At 50.8% G+C, this 17,230-nt stretch overlaps 1 protein-coding gene across 2 annotated transcripts in view; it reads right to left on the bottom strand.

The window, feature by feature from the left end:
- The window catches only part of LOC140418567 (mitogen-activated protein kinase kinase kinase 5-like), a 277,605-nt gene that overhangs the window by 48,482 nt on the left and 211,893 nt on the right, over nucleotides 1–17,230 (bottom strand). For both annotated transcript variants that reach the window (XM_072502099.1, XM_072502092.1), the window contains exons 18-22: nucleotides 10,828–10,985; nucleotides 9,687–9,855; nucleotides 4,549–4,714; nucleotides 4,286–4,451; nucleotides 841–1,023 (exon numbers count right to left, since the gene is read on the bottom strand). In XM_072502099.1, coding sequence (XP_072358200.1) covers nucleotides 841–1,023; nucleotides 4,286–4,451; nucleotides 4,549–4,714; nucleotides 9,687–9,855; nucleotides 10,828–10,985 — 842 coding nt within the window. The remainder of the gene's footprint in view (nucleotides 1–840; nucleotides 1,024–4,285; nucleotides 4,452–4,548; nucleotides 4,715–9,686; nucleotides 9,856–10,827; nucleotides 10,986–17,230) is intronic.

Below are 17,230 nucleotides of genomic sequence, written 5' to 3' on the forward strand. Positions count from 1 at the left end.
CGACTCAGTGTCCCAGACTCTCAGTGTCCCAGACTCTCAGTGTCCCAGACTCTCAGTGTCCCAGACTCACAGTGTCCCAGACTTAACGTCCCAGACTCACAGTGTCCCAGTCTCACAGTGTCCCAGACTCACAGTGTCCCAGACTTAACGTCCCAGACTCACAGTGTCCCAGACTCATAGTGTCCCAGACTCACAGTGTCCCAGACTCACAGTGTCCCAGACTCAGTGTCCCAGACTCACAGTGTCCCAGACTCACAGTGTCCCAGACTCACAGTGTCCCAGACTCACAGTGTCCCAGACTCACAGTGTCCCAGACTCACAGTGTCCCAGACTCACAGTGTCCCAGACTCACAGTGTCCCAGACTCACAGTGTCCCAGACTCACAGTGTCCCAGACTCACAGTGTCCCAGACTCACAGTGTCCCAGTCTCACAGTGTCCCAGTCTCACAGTGTCCCAGTCTCACAGTGTCCCAGTCTCACAGTGTCCCAGTCTCACAGTGTCCCAGTCTCACAGTGTCCCAGTCTCACAGTGTCCCAGTCTCACAGTGTCCCAGACTCACAGTTCCCCAGACTCACAGTTCCCCAGACTCATAGTGTCCCAGACTCACAGTGTCCCAGTCTCACAGTTCCCCAGACTCATAGTGTCCCAGACTCACAGTTCCCCAGACTCACAGTGTCCCAGACTCACAGTGTCCCAGACTCACAGTTCCCCGGACTCATAGTGTCCCGGACTCACAGTGTCCCAGACTCAATGTCCCAGAATCACAGTGTCCCAGACTCAGTGTCCCAGACTCACAGTGAGTCCCAGTCAAGTGTGTACCTCACCAACTTTACACTTACAGCATCTTGGAAGCTGAAGATGATGATCTGGATTTCGTTGAGGATTCCCTTGTCGAAGTATACCTCTGTCTGCAGGCTAGACAAGGCTTTGACGAGCAGCTTGTGGTTTGGAGATCGAATGTAGTCCTTCAGGCAGGTAACCAGCTGCCTGATGTGTTCGCATGTTAGCTTGGAATCGGTGTTCTGTTTTTAAGGTAGGAAGGAATAAAATTGCGTGAATGGCACAAGAAAGTCCAGGAGGCAGGCTCCTCACAGCTCTGGTAACATTTTACACCCAGATGGAAGGAGCAGGCAGATAGTCAACTCCTGCTCCTCTGTTAATAACACAGCACAGGTTTCCATTCGGGTGTGGAAAGGACTGAGAGGCAACAGTCGCAGTTTTCCTTCTCCTCTGAAGGGTAAAGCTCACCTCTCCACCACTCTGGACAACATGAAATGTTGCTCTAGCACAGATATCCCAAAACGCATTATAGCGAATGAAGTACTTTTGATGTGCAGTCGCTGTTGTCAGCTCAGCAGCCAAATTGTACACAGCAAACTCCCACACTTAGCGATTAGATAAGTGATCAATTAAAACAGTTTTGATGAGGTTGGCTGAGGGATAAATAAAGACCAGGGGCGGGATTCTCCAATAATGGGGCTGTGTCCCCACACCGGTAAGAAAAGGGGCACAAATCACTCCGGACTTTTTTCTAGAAAGTCCGGGGTGATTCTCTGTTTTTAAGGGGGCTTGCAGGGCCCCAGAGTGCTCCACGCAGTTCCTGCTGTCGATAAGGTGCCCTGCGTGTCCTGGCCTGTGCATGCGCGCGGCAGCTGCCTGCGGCGCCGGCCCCTTGCGACATGGTGGACCCACACAGCGGGCCGATGGCGAGGAAGTTGGCCTCACCGCCCCCAGATCATGTGCGCCCGCCGATCGGTGGCCCCAGATCACGCGGGCCCGCCAATCGCTGGCCCCCGATCACGGGCCTGGTAGTCGTGGAGGCCCCCCCTAGTTTCGGATCCCCCCGCCCCCTACCAGGCCGGCTATCGCAGCCGTGACTCTGAGCTCGCGCTGGGTGGAACCGTGTTAGAACCACGCCGGCAGGAACTCGGCCGGTCATCCGCGGAGAATCGCCGCGGGGCCTCTTTCAATGCCCCCTGACCCGCGCCGCGTCAGTCCGACGCCCCATTCTCCGCCTCCGCGCCGAACGTGATTTCGGCGCGAAGGCGCAGTGTATCCCGGCCCAGGACACAAGGCTTTCCTCCCTTTCTTTGGAAAAGTGCCATGGGGTCTTTTATATTCACCCAAGGGGGAAGCCTAGTCCTCGGTTTAACATCCTGCTCAAAAGATTTTTTTCTTTTATTCATGTCCAGGATGTGAGCATCACTGGCTGGCCAGCATTTATTGCTCATCCCTAACTGCCCTCCATTTCAGAGGGCATTTGAGTGTCAAACGCTTTGTGATGGATCTGGGGTCACATGTAGGCTAGACCAGGTAAGGGTCGCAGATTTCCTTAGTGAGCCAGATGGGTTTTTCTGACAATTTTTCACGGCCATCATTAGATTTTTAAATTCCCGGGGTATTTTTCAAATGGAATTCAAATTTCACCATCTGCCATGGTGTGGGATTCGAACCCAGGGACGATGCAACTCTGCCACCACCTCCCCTAAAGGATGGACAAGACTGGGGAATCATGAGGAGCAGCTGGAATAATTCACTGCCCCTTGCATAGCACATGGTGCTGGTTTACATGGGGTACATGGGGGCCAGTTTAGCTCAGTTGGCTGGACAGCTGGTTTGTGACGCAGAGCGAGGCCAACAGCGTGGGTTCAATTCCCGTGCCAGCTGAGGTTATTCATGATCGCCCCGCCTTCTCAACGTGGCCCTTAAAAGAGGCCCCGCAGCAATTCTCCGCGGATGAGTTCCTGCCGGCATGGTTCTAACACGGTTCCACCCAGCGCGAGCTCAGCGTCGCGGCTGCGATAGCCGCCCTGGTAAGGGGCGGGGGGATCCGAAACTAGGAGGGGCCTCCACGACGGCCAGGCCCACGATCGGTGTGGTGATCCTCAGGTTAAATCACCACCATATGGTCATCTGGGATTATGGTGACTTTACTTACTTTACGCGGTACTGACACACCATGTGGAATGTTGTGTGCAGCCGATTCACAAAGCCAAACAAACACAGGGTTTAAATCCTCCGGTTCCACTGCAGCTAAGGAGCTAAGAGCGTGTGGGAAATATCAGACAGGAATAGAGCAGCTGCTCCATCTAGCCCGACCCCAATACCGATAACGCCTTCTGAATCATGTAAAGTTAGACAAGAATAAGAGAAGATAGAGAGGGAGGTGACTGAGAAAAGGAATACAAACGTGACAAAGGAGCAGGAGGAGGCCATTCAGCCCCTCGAGCCTGCTCCACCATGCAATAAGATCATGGCTGATCTGATCATGACCTCAAATCTGCATCCTGCCCACCCTGATTACCTATCATTCCCTTGCTTACCAAGAATCCATCCATCGTTGCCATAAAAATATTCAAAGACTCTGCTTCCCCCGCCTTTTCAAGAAGAGAGTTCCAAAGACTCACAACCCTCTGAATGAAAACATTTAGCCTCACCTCGATTTTCAATGGGCAACCCCTTATTTTTAAACAGTTGTAGATTCTCCCACAAGAGGAAACATCCTCTCCACATCCATCCTGTCAAGACCCCTCAGGACAACAGGCACGAGGAGGTCTCCATTGACAGGACAGCTAACAAGGCAACATGTGACCATGTACCAAAGCCATTTAAAACCTGTACGGCCTGGAGATAAATGATTCAATACAGAGTGGGGCAACATTTACTAAACTACTTTCAGGGGTCCTTCAGAGGACCAGACTAGAAGAGCATTGTCATGGCTATCTCCCCTCCACAAGGATCCTACATTAAGTGAGTCGCCCGTCTCAACTGTGCGGGATCATTTCCCGTACCGGCCGAGGATGGCCATGAAGGCTCAGTCTTGCTCCTCGCCTGAAGTGGGGTGATCCTCAGGTTAACTCACCAGCAGCCAGCAGAGCAACCAATGGTCCTCGGGGATTATGGAGACTTTCACTTTCATCTGTTATGTGGATGCAAAGATATTACCAAATAGTGAGAAATGGAAAAACAGTTTCAAGGAATGGACTTCGGTTCACTGAGGAGCAAAGTTTATTGTGCACACACTGAATGTTAGGAAGCTAGAAACCCAGCAATATGGCCCTCCCAGATCTAAGCAACAGCAGAATACTACGGGTTTGGGAAATCCAAAATAAAAACAAAAAATGCTGGAAATACTCAACAAGTCTGGCAGCCTCTGTGGAAAAATGAAAGGAACATTTCAGGCCAACGCCCTTAATTCGATCACCTCAGATCAATCCAGTCCACTTCATTGCGCCACGTGTATAATCCACCAGTTATTTACCTCAGGAGTGAGTTTTTGCATACCTGTGCCTGAGTTTCTAGAATGTTCTGGACCACAGTTTCGCAGTCCTCTGTCAGGATATTGAATAGTGTGTCCCTGCGCTCGCTGTCCTTCTTTAGTAGGAAGAGTCCTGCGTTTTCTTCTAGTGAGGAGGGGCTGCTGATGTCATCCACTTGTTCCTCAAGTACACTGGGGGGAGGAAGGCGGGAAAACAGATTAAAAATCGAGTGGCCTCATGTCTAGCTGTATAAAGGAATGACGGTGGGCACCATTGGGGAGAGGCTACCTGAGAAACTCGGGTTTTGGTGAGCTGCTTTTGACGGACAGAGCTGGGATGGAACTGCTGCGACTCAGGAAGGGCACGTTCTGTTTCAAATCCAAGGGGTGCCGGCTCTCGCTCCCATCCTTGAGGTGACCTGACCCAGGGACCGACAGGCTGTGAAGATATTCACCTGGATAATAAAAAAAAAAGAGAAAATAGCCAAATCTTCTGTTGGAATTAAAGGACTGCTCTGCAGTGAGAGATTAAAGATTGCTCAGTTCACAGCCAACACACTGAGGTTTCAAAATGCCTGGAGATTGGCTGGGAGGCAGGATGTAGAGCAGAGTGGTGAGTTGAGAGGGAGGGGACCGGTATTTATTATATGGTGCTTTTCATCTCAAGATATTCCATATACTTCACAGGCAATGATACTCTTCAGAATGGTTAGTGTCGAAATGTAGTCACTACTGTACTGGCAGCCAATCTGCAGATAGAAAGCCCCTGCAAACAGTTATGAGGGAATGCCAAGGTAAACATTTTCTGGGTGTTAGCCAATGAACAGACATTGGCGAGAGCACTAGAGTCCCCCTTCTTTTTCTTCAAATTGTGCCACTGGATGTTTGACATTGACCTGAACCAGGAGATGGACTTTAGTTTACATCTGATTCAAAAGATGGCACCGCCGACAGTGCAGCACTCCTCAGCACTGAAGTGTCAGGCTAGACTTTGTGCTCAAGTGTCTGAAGGTGGGCTTGATGACATGGGCCTGAATTTTCAGGATGGCGAGCACTCGCCGCCCATCACCAGGTGAGTTGGCAGGAATTCCTGTCATGGAGAGTTGCTGACAGCTCCCCAAGCCCATCCAGGCACAGTGCTGCAGTGGCCGGAAGAGGTACTGCAGTGCCATGTCTGAGATTAAGTCCAGGGAGCCACAGTGTTGTAAGTGCCAGGGGTGCCGGGAAGGGTAGGGGGTAATCAGGGGGGGGGTTGTGAGGGGATGAGCTCACTGTTAGCGGATAGGTCAGGAGTGGGGGGAGGGAAGGCTGGAGGTCTCTGGTCCATGAGGTGAGGGTGTCCCCGAGTCTGAAGGAGACAATGGAGCCTCTTCGCAACTCTAGCTTCCTGTCTGAGACCGAAGAGAACATTGTTTGTTTCGTACTCTCAATTATCTTGTGCCTGTCAGCCTAGAAATTGGGACTGGGTGGGAAAAGGCCATTAAGTGGCCTTTTAAGGGCCTTAATTGGGCAACAGCAAGCTTCTTGTCCCAGGCCCTGTCCAGCCCACGCAAAACTGCATTTGAGTCAGGGCAGGCAAGATCCCTGAGGGTGTCACGTCCATGTAATTTCACACTCCCCCCACGCCCACCTCAAAATCCACCAGGAGGACATGATCTCATAATTCAGGAGTGAAAGTGTGATCAGCCTTTGTGCTGCAGTGACACGGAGTGCCTGCAGTTGCTGCTGGCTGAATGACGTGAGCACTGCAGTCGCACTGAGGACCTTTGGTTGCACACGTGCTCGATACCACCACCAACGGGCACTCGGTATCACTGCAGCTATGAGCAACTCTTGAGCTGCACAGCAAACAAAGTACTGTTGAAGAGTACTCACTATTTTAATGTAGGTGAATTTGTGCACCAACTCCTACATACAGCAATGAGATTAATGACTGGATAGTTGTTCTTTAGATGTTGGCTGAACGATGAATATTGGTCAGGCCACCAGTGAGCACCTGCCAACTCTTCTTTGAATAGTGCTGTGGGATCTTATACATCCACCTAATAAGGCAGACAGGGGCCTCAAGTTATTGTTTTATCTTTAAGGCAATCATTGTAGCTAAGATTATGTGTTTTTTTAAAATTAATTTACGGGATGTGAGCATTGCTAGTTAAGCCAATGTTTATTACCAATCCCTAGTTGCCCTTCAGGAGGTGATGATCAGCTGTCTTCTTGAACCGCTGCAGTCCCCGAGGTGTAGGTACATCCACTGTGCTGTTAAGGGGGGAATTCTAGGATTTCCACCCAGCGACAGTGAAGGATCGGTGATATATTTCCAAGTCAGGATGGTGAGTGACTTGGAGGGAAACCTCCAAGTGGTGCTGTTCCTAGGAATCTGCTGCTCTTGTCCTTCCATATGGCATGGTCATGTTCAGCTCTCTGAATGGGAGAGGGGAGAGTTTTGCAATATAGATTTGTGTGTGTGTGAATTAAAACTCTCCCTCTTGCGTGTCGTGTTAGATTTAATCACTTACACAGATCCCCAATTTATTTCATCTCCAGCACACGGAGAGGTTTCTACCTTGTAGCAGGTGCATTGTGTTAGTGTAAGGTGTGCAGTATCAACGGGCAGTAGGATGGATTCCCCAGCTTAAAGGTTGACTGGAAACTGTGACCACTCCCACATACCTGGCCCTGTGTGGGGGGATCAAACAACAGAGCACAGAGCTTTGGTCTATTCCAGACACCGGCTGTGACAGAGTGACATTGTGTTTTTAGCCACTGTTCAGGAAATTCCAAGAGTACAACTTCTGTCTCAACAGGCATTTCATAAAATGAGATAACCTGTCTGTCTCGAGCCCTCATTACATATGGAGAATCTTTGGAACTGGTAGTACAAAAATTTTAAACTACAAGAAAGACAGGGGGGACGATTCTCCGATATTGAGGCTGAGTGTTTGCGTCGTCGTGAACGCCGTCGCATTTCACGATGGCGCAAACAGGGCCTGGACACGGCCTATTCTGGCCTCTCAGGCTGGGGCCAGGCCGGAGAGTCCCTGCAACAAGCGCCGGCGTGGCGCCGGTCGCGGGTCGCTCCACGCGGCCGACCCGCCAATTCTCGGCCCAGGATGGACCAAGTGGCCATCGTAAAAACGGTGAGTCCCACCAGCGCCGTCCACACCTGCTCTCAGCTGGCGGGAACGCGGCATTGAATGTTTGGCTGCTCAAGTGGCTGCAGTGATGTCAGAATGTAGGTGGAGCTGAGCTCTGGCTCTGCTTTTTAGTTTTGCTTTGAGGAAAAGCTGGTGTGCGTCTGTGTTTTTTAGTTTTATTTCAGTTTTGGAGACGCTGCAGTCACAGCAACATGTGTGTGAATCTCTGCAAGCTAAAGAATGTCCATTTGGTGATTTAAACATGGTAACTGTTCTCAGTAGTGATTTTAAACCTGATCTCTGTGTTTAAAAGGGTCTTTTTGTCTTATGCATGTTGTAAGGATTCAGAGTTACTTATAGGGTACTGTATCCATTGGGGGATTTATTGGTGTTGTTAGTTGTTAAGATGTTTACTGTGGGTTTATAAAGTGTTAACTGGTTTCATAAATAAACATTGTTTTAATTTAAAAAATACTTTTCCATTTCTGCTGTACCACACCTGTAGAGTGGGCCGTGTGCTCCCCATACCACAGTCTAGTAAAAGTTGTGGGTCAGGTGAACTCCATGATACACTTTGGGGTTCTCTAAACCCTGGCCCATAACATAAGTTTTTCCTTTTGTTTAAGAAGTGTTTAATTGATAATTGTAAAGCTATTTCTTTGATGTTAATGTTGTTATATCTGTGTTTAAATTAAAGTTTGGCTTAACATAAAACATATCTATTGGTCAGAGACATCACACCTGGGTGAAGTATCCATCTCTCAAAGTTTTACAAATAGAAAATTGTTTGAGGTTCTCATCTGGGGCGTCATTCTCCGACCCCCTGCCGGGTTGGAGAATCGCCGGGGGCTGCCGTGAATCACGCCCCCGCCGGTCGCCGAAGTCTCCGGCACCGGATATTTGGCGGGGGCGGGAATCGGGCCGCGCCGGTTGGCGGGCCCCCCCGCTCGATTCTCCGGCCCGGATGGGCCGAAGTCCCGCCGATAAATTGCTTGTCCCGCCGGCGTGGATTAAACCACCTTTTGAACGGCGGGACAAGGCGGCGTGGGCGGGCTCCGGGGTCCTGGGGGGGCCGTGGGGCGATCTGGCCCCGGGGGGTGCCCCCACGGTGGCCTGGCCCGCGATCGGGGCCCACCGATCCGCGGGCGGGCCTGTGCCGTGGGGGCACTCTTTCCCTCCCGCCTCCGCCACGGTCTCCACCATGGCAGAGGCAGAAGAGACTCCCTCCACTGTGCATGCGTGGGAAACTGTCAGCGGCCGCTGACGCTCCCGCGCATGCGCCGCCCGGGGATGTCATTTCCGCGCCAGCTGGCGGGGCAACAAAGGCCGTTTCCGCCAGCTGGCGGAGCGGGAATTCCTCCGGCGCCGACCTAGCCCCTCAATGTTGGGGCTCGGCACCCAAAGATGCGGAGCATTCCGCACCTTTGGGGCGGCGCGATGCCCGTCTGATTGGCGCCGTTTTGGGCGCCAGTCGGCGGACATCGCACCGTTTCGGGAAAATTTCGCCCCTGGTATCCCAACAAATCATAGAATATCTATGATGCAGACAGAGATCATTTGGCCCATCAAATCTGCATTGTACCTCTGAAAGAGCACCATATCTGGGCCCACTCCACCGCCCTATTCCCGTAACCGCACCTAGCCTGCACATCTCTGGGCCGTGGGAGGAAACCGGAGCACCCGGAGGAAACCCACGTAGACACGGGGAGAACCTGCAAACTCAACCCAGTCACCAAAGGCCAGAATTGAACCCGGGTCCCTGGCGTTGTGAAGCAGCAGTGCTTCATACTGTTCCACCGTGCCTTCCTGTGTTGGAGTCTGGTCTGGTATCCAAACATCATTCCCCTACATCCAACACCCCTTCAATCTCAGTCAAGGTTTCCGCATCCCCTGCTATTGCCCTTCTTCCATTTCTGAATATTTTCTCTCTAGCTTACTCCTAATTAGCTTCATCCCCTGTTTTGCATTCCAGCTCAGTCCCACTGCCTCAACTCAGTTCCATTCAGTTCAATTCCTGTTCAGTGTATTGCTTCCCTTTGCACTCTAACTGCCTCACCTCCGTTCCATTCATTTTGCTTCTTTCTCTCCCATGCATCCCTCTTGCCCTGCTCCCCATCCCAATCTCCACACATTTCCTTCCTTCTCATTATGACCCATTCCTCTGCCTCCCGTTAAGTGTAGCTCCTCCTGTTTTCTGTTCCCATTTGGACCTCTTCTCACTGCAACATGTTGCCGTCCATTTCCCCATTTCCCAGGCACCCAGTCTCATTCCCGATCCCATTCATTCCTGTACCTGGCTTTGCAGTGGCTTTTGCTTTCTTCCGGCTCAGGAATTGGTCTCTCAGGAGCTCCCCGGCTGTGGCCCGATTGTCGGGATTGGGCTCAAAGCCCTGTAGAAGGAAAGCCTTTGCCTCCAGGGACATAGACTCTGGGATTTCCGGGTGGATTTTAAACATTCCAACCTACAGGCAAACAAAGAGGAAATCAAACACCAAGTGGAAAATGTGGTATGGAAGAGCTCTAACTATTACACTATCGATTATCATCGGTAAGCTACTGTTACATCTTGGCAATTATTGTGCTGTGAATGGTAGAAATGATAGTTCTGGGTTCCCCTGTCGTACCTTGCCAGTGTTACAGGGTGAATGCAAAGGGATCTCACACTTGTATACTGGGGTGAGGGGGCTGGGACGCTCCACTCCTCCCCCCCCCCCCTTGCTGTTTTGTTGTTCCTGGAGTCATAAACACAGTCGGTGGGAAACCTTGCTTGAAAACTAACATAAAAGCAAAATACTGCAGGTACTGGAACTCAGAAGAGTCACAGACTCGAAGCGTTAATTATCTTTCTCTCTCCACAGATACTGCCAGACCTGCTGAATTTTTCCAACACTTTTGTTTTTAATACCAGAAAATTAAAGTTGTGGTTAATTGCTTACTGATTAATATATATTAAACAGGATTTAACGAGCAATTGTCCTGAGTGCAATTTTCCAAACAGGTGGGGCAGGAATGGGGCACAGATCCAATAGAAAGCCCGTTCAAGTGGCCCTTACCTTTAAAAGACTGGAGAGTAAGCATCAGTGAGATACCATGGGGGGAAATGGTGGTGTAGTGGTAATATCGCTGGAGTCATAATCCAGAGACCCAGCTGAATGTCCCAGGTGCATGGGTTCAAATCCCACCATGGCAGCTGGTGAAATTTAAATTCAATTAATAAAATTTGGAATAATAAAGCTGAAATATCAGCAATGAAAAACTCCATCCATCCTTGCCAGCAATGACCCTATCCATATGAATGAAGAAGTTACGCATTGGGAGGGTGTCACAGCCAGGGTCAGCTGGACTGAGACATGATTTTGTATTTCTCCAGACATTCAAATCTTGTCCCTTTCCTGTATCTGCTCAACAGTGAACCCCATTGTCAGCTTTGTTACCTTAAACATCGCAGCCTGTGGCTCTCCCAGTTCAAAGAAGGGGGGTTTTCCTGTTGCCATCTCAATAACAGTGCAGGCCAGTGACCAGATATCTGCAGGTTTCCCATAACCTCTTGGTCCTTTATCAATAATCTCAGGGGCCATGTACTGAAGGGTTCCTGAGGGAGAGAGAAAAACTGATTGAGACCAATCGCAAAACTGACACCAACGCTGAACCCACCTAACACCAAAATTCCAACCCTGAACCCCACTGACATCAAAACTCCAACCTGAACTCCACTAACACCAAAACTCCAACCCTGAACCCCACTGACATCAAAACTCCAACCTGAACTCCACTAACACCAAAACTCCAACCCTGAACTCCACTAACACCAAACCCCAACCCTGAACCCCACTAACACCAAACACCAACAGTGAACCCCACTAACACCAAAACCCCAACCCTGAACTCCACTAACACCAAACCCCAACCCTGAACCCCACGAACACCAAAACCCCAACCCTGAACCCCACTAACACCAAACCCCAACCCTGAACCCCACTAACACAAAACCCCAACCCTAAACCCCACTGACACCAAACCCCAACCCTGATCCCCACTAACACCAAACCCCAACAGTGAACCCCACTAACACCAAAACCCCAACCCTGAACTCCACGAACACCAAACCCCAACCCTGAACTCCACTAACACCAAACCCCAACCCTGAACCCCACTAACACCAAACACCAACAGTGAACCTCACTAACAGCAAAACCCCAACCCTGAACTCCACTAACACCAAACCCCAACCCTGAACCCCACTAACACCAAAACCCCAACCCTGAACTCCACTAACACCAAACCCCAACCCTGAACCCCACTAACACAAAACCCCAACCCTAAACCCCACTGACACCAAACCCCAACCCTGAACCCCACTAACACCAAACCCCAACAGTGAACCCCACTAACACCAAAACCCCAACCCTGAACTCCACTAACATCAAACCCCAACCCTGAACTCCACTAACACCAAACGCCAACCCTGAAACCCACTAACACCAAACACCAACAGTGAACCCCACTAACAGCAAAACCCCAACCCTGAACTCCACTAACACCAAACCCCAACCCTGAACCCCACTAACACCAAACACCAACAGTGAACCCCACTAACACCAAAACCCCAACCCTGAACTCCACTAACACCAAACCCCAACCCTGAACCCCACGAACACCAAAACCCCAACCCTGAACCCCACTAACACCAAACCCCAACCCTGAACCCCACTAACACAAAACCCCAACCCTAAACCCCACTGACACCAAACCCCAACCCTGAACCCCACTAACACCAAACCCCAACAGTGAACCCCACTAACACCAAAACCCCAACCCTGAACTCCACGAACACCAAACCCCAACCCTGAACTCCACTAACACCAAACCCCAACCCTGAACCCCACTAACACCAAACACCAACAGTGAACCTCACTAACAGCAAAACCCCAACCCTGAACTCCACTAACACCAAACCCCAACCCTGAACCCCACTAACACCAAAACCCCAACCCTGAACTACACTAACACCAAACCCCAACCCTGAACCCCACTAACACAAAACCCCAACCCTAAACCCCACTGACACCAAACCCCAACCCTGAACCCCACTAACACCAAACCCCAACAGTGAACCCCACTAACACCAAAACCCCAACCCTGAACTCCACTAACACCAAACCCCAACCCTGAACTCCACTAACACCAAACGCCAACCCTGAAACCCACTAACACCAAACACCAACAGTGAACCCCACGAACAGCAAAACCCCAACCCTGAACTCCACTAACACCAAACCCCAACCCTGAACCCCACTAACACCAAAACCCCAACCCTGAACTCCACTAACACCAAACCCCAACCCTGAACCCCACGAACACGAAACCCCAACCCTAAACCCCACTAACACCAAACCCCAACCCTAAACCCCACTGTTACCAAACCCCAACCCTGAACCCCACTAACACCAAAACTCCAACCCTGATCTCCACTGACACCAAACCCCAATCCTAAACCCCACTGACACCAAACCCCAACCCTGAACCCCACTAACACCAAACCCCAACAGTGAACCCCACTAACACCAAAACCCCAACCCTGAACTCCACTAACACCAAACCCCAACCCTGAACCCCACGAACACCAAACCCCAACCCTGAACTCCACTAACACCAAACCCCAACCCTGAACCCCACTAACACCAAACACCAACAGTGAACCCCACTAACACCAAAACCCCAACCCTGAACTCCACTAACACCAAACCCCAACCCTGAACCCCACGAACACGAAACCCCAACCCTAAACCCCACTAACACCAAACCCCAACCCTGAACCCCACAAACACCAAACCCCAACCCTAAACCCCACTAACGCCAAACCCCAACCCTAAACCCCACTGTTACCAAACCCCAACCCTGAACCCCACTAACACCAAAACTCCAACCCTGATCTCCACTGACACCAAATCTCCAAACCTGAACCCCACTAACACCAAACCCCAACGCTGAACCCCACTAACACCAAACCCCAACCCTGAACCCCACTAACACGAAACCCCAATACTAAACCCCACTAACACCAAATCTCCAACCCTGAACCCCACTAACACCAAACCCCAATCCTAAAACCCACTAATACCAAAACTCCAACGTGAACCCTACTAACACCAAATCTCCAACCCTGAACCCCACTAACACAAAACCCCAATATTAAACCTCACTAACACCAAACACCAACCCTGAACCCCACTAACACCAAAACTCCAACCCTGATCTCCACTGACACCAAATCTCCAACCCTGAACCCCACTAACACGAAACCCCAATACTAAACCTCACTAACACCAAACCCCAACCCTGAACCCCACTAACACCAAAACTCCAACCCTGATCTCCACTGACACCAAATCTCCAACCCTGAACCCCACTAACACAAAACCCCAACCCTAAACCCCACTGACACCAAACCCCAACCCTAAACCCCACTAACACTAAACCCCAACCCTGAACCCCACTAACACAAAACCCCAACCCTAAACCCCACTGACACCAAACCCCAACCCTGAACCCCACTAACACCAAACCCCAACCCTGAACCCCACTGGCACCAAACCCCAACCCTGAACCCCACTAACACCAAACTCCAACCCTGAACCCCACTAACACCAAACATCAACCCTAAACCCCACTAACACCAAACCCCAACCATGAACTCCACTAACACCAAACCCCAACCCTGAACCCCACTAACACCAAACCCCAACCCTGAACCCCACTAACACCAAAACTCCAACCCTGATCTCCACTGACACCAAATCTCCAACCCTGATCTCCACTGACACCAAACCCCAACCCTGAACCCCACTAACACGAAACCCCAACCCTGAACCCCACTAACACCAAAACTCCAACCCTGATCTCCACTGACACCAAATCTCCAAACCTGAACCCCACTAACACCAAACCCCAACCCTGAACCCCACTAACAGAAAACCCCAATACTAAACCCCACTAACACCAAATCTCCAACCCTGAACCACACTAACACCACAACTCCAACCCTGATCTCCACTGACACCAAACCCCAACCCTGAACCCCACTAACACGAAACCCCAATACTAAACCCCACTAACACCAAACCCCAATCCTAAACCTCACTAACACCAAACCCCAATCCTAAACCTCACTAACACCAAATCCCAACCCTGAACCCCACTAACACGAGACCCCAATACTAAACCCCACTAACACCAAATCTCCAACCCTGAACCCCACTAACACCACAACTCCAACCCTGATCTCCACTGACACCAAATCTCCAACCCTGAACCCCACTAACATGAAATCCCAACCCTGAACCCCACTAACACCAAACCCCAATCCTAAAACCCACTAATACCAAAACTCCAACGTGAACCCTACTAACACCAAATCTCCAACCCTGAACCCCACTAACACCAAACCCCAATACTAAACCCCACTAACACCAACCCCCAACCCTGAACCCCACTAACACCAAACCCCAATACTAAACCTCACTAACACCAAACCCCAACCCTGAACCCCACGAACACCAAAGCTCCAACCCTGATCTCCACTGACACCAAATCTCCAACCCTGAACCCCGCTAACACCAAACCCCAACCCTGAACCCCACTAACACCAAACCCCAACCCTGAACCCCACTAACACCAAACCCCAACCCTAAACCCCACTGTTACCAAACCCCAACCCTGAACCCCACTAACACCACAACTCCAACCCTGATCTCCACTGACACCAAATCTCAAAACCTGAACCCCACTAACACCAAACCCCAATCCTAAACCCCACTGTTACCAAACCCCAACCCTGAACCCCACTAACACCAAACCCCAACCCTAAACCCCACTGTTACCAAACCCCAACTCTGAACCCCACTAACACCACAACTCCAACCCTGATCTCCACTGACACCAAATCTCCAACCATGAACTCCACGAACACCAAACCCCAACACTGGACCCCACTAACACCAAACCCCAACCCTGAACCCCACTAACACCAAACCCCAATCCTAAACCCCACTAATACCAAAACTCCAACGTGAACGCTACTAACACCAAATCTCCAACCCTGAACCCTACTAACACCAAAACTCCAACCCTGATCTCCACTGATACCAAACACCAACCCTGAACCCCACTAACACCAAAACTCCAACCCTGATCTCCACTGACACCAAATCTCCAACCCTGAACCCCACTAACACGAAACCCCAATACTAAACCTCACTAACACCAAACCCCAACCCTGAACCCCACTAACACCAAAACTCTAACCCTGATCTCCACTGACACCAAATCTGCAACCCTGAACCCCACTAACACCAAACCCCAACCCTGAACCCCACTAACACCAAACCCCAACCCTGAACACCACTAACACCAAACCCCAACCCTGAACCCCACTAACACAAAACCCCAACCCTAAACCCCACTGACACCAAACCCCAACCCTGAACCCCACTAACACCAAACCCCAACCCTGAACCCCACTGGCACCAAACCCCAACCCTGAACCCCACTAACACCAAACCCCAACCCTGAACCCCACTAACACCAAACATCAACCCTAAACCCCACTAACACCAACCCCAACCCTGAACTCCACTAACACCAAACCCCAACCCTGAACCCCACTAACACCAAACCCCAACCCTGAACCCCACTAACACCAAACCCAACTCTGAACCCCACTAACACCAAACCCCAATACTAAACCCCACGAACACGAAACCCCAACCCTAAACCCCACTAACACCAAACCCCAACCCTGAACCCCACGAACACCAAACCCCAACCCTAAACCCCACTAACACCAAACCCCAACCCTAAACCCCACTGTTACCAAACCCCAACCCTGAACCCCACGAACACCAAAACTCCAACCCTGATCTCCACTGACACCAAATCTCCAAACCTGAACCCCACTAACACCAAACCCCAACCCTGAACCCCACTCACACCAAACCCCAACCCTGAACCCCACTAACACGAAACCCCAATACTAAACCCCACTAACACCAAATCTCCAACCCTGAACCCCACTAACACCAAACCCCAATCCTAAAACCCACTAATACCAAAACTCCAACGTGAACCCTACTAACACCAAATCTCCAACCCTGAACCCCACCAACACAAAACCCCAATACTAAACCTCACTAACACCAAACACCAACCCTGAACCCCACTAACACCAATACACCAACCCTGATCTCCACTGACACCAAATCTCCAACCCTGAACCCCACTAACACGAAACCCCAATACTAAAACTCACTAACACCAAACCCCAACCCTGAACCCCACTAACACCAAACCCCAACCCTGAACACCACTAACACCAAACCCCAACCCTGAACCCCACTAACACAAAACCCCAACCCTAAACCCCACTGACACCAAACCCCAACCCTGAACCCCACTAACACCAAACCCCAACCCTGAACCCCACTGGCACCAAACCCCAACCCTGAACCCCACTAACACCAAACCCCAACCCTGAACCCCACTAACACCAAACATCAACCCTAAACCCCACTAACACCAACCCCAACCCTGAACTCCACTAACACCAAACCCCAACCCTGAACCCCACTAACACCAAACCCCAACCCTGAACCCCACTAACACCAAAACTCCAACCCTGATCTCCACTGACACCAAATCTCCAAACCTGAACCCCACTAACACCAAACCCCAATCCTAAAACCCACTAATACCAAAACTCCAACGTGAACCCTACGAACACCAAATCTCCAACCCTGAACCCCACTAACACCAAACCCCAATACTAAACCTCACTAACAC

Source organism: Scyliorhinus torazame, chromosome 1 (genome assembly GCF_047496885.1).
Source record: "Scyliorhinus torazame isolate Kashiwa2021f chromosome 1, sScyTor2.1, whole genome shotgun sequence".
Taxonomy (NCBI): Eukaryota; Metazoa; Chordata; class Chondrichthyes; order Carcharhiniformes; family Scyliorhinidae; genus Scyliorhinus; species Scyliorhinus torazame.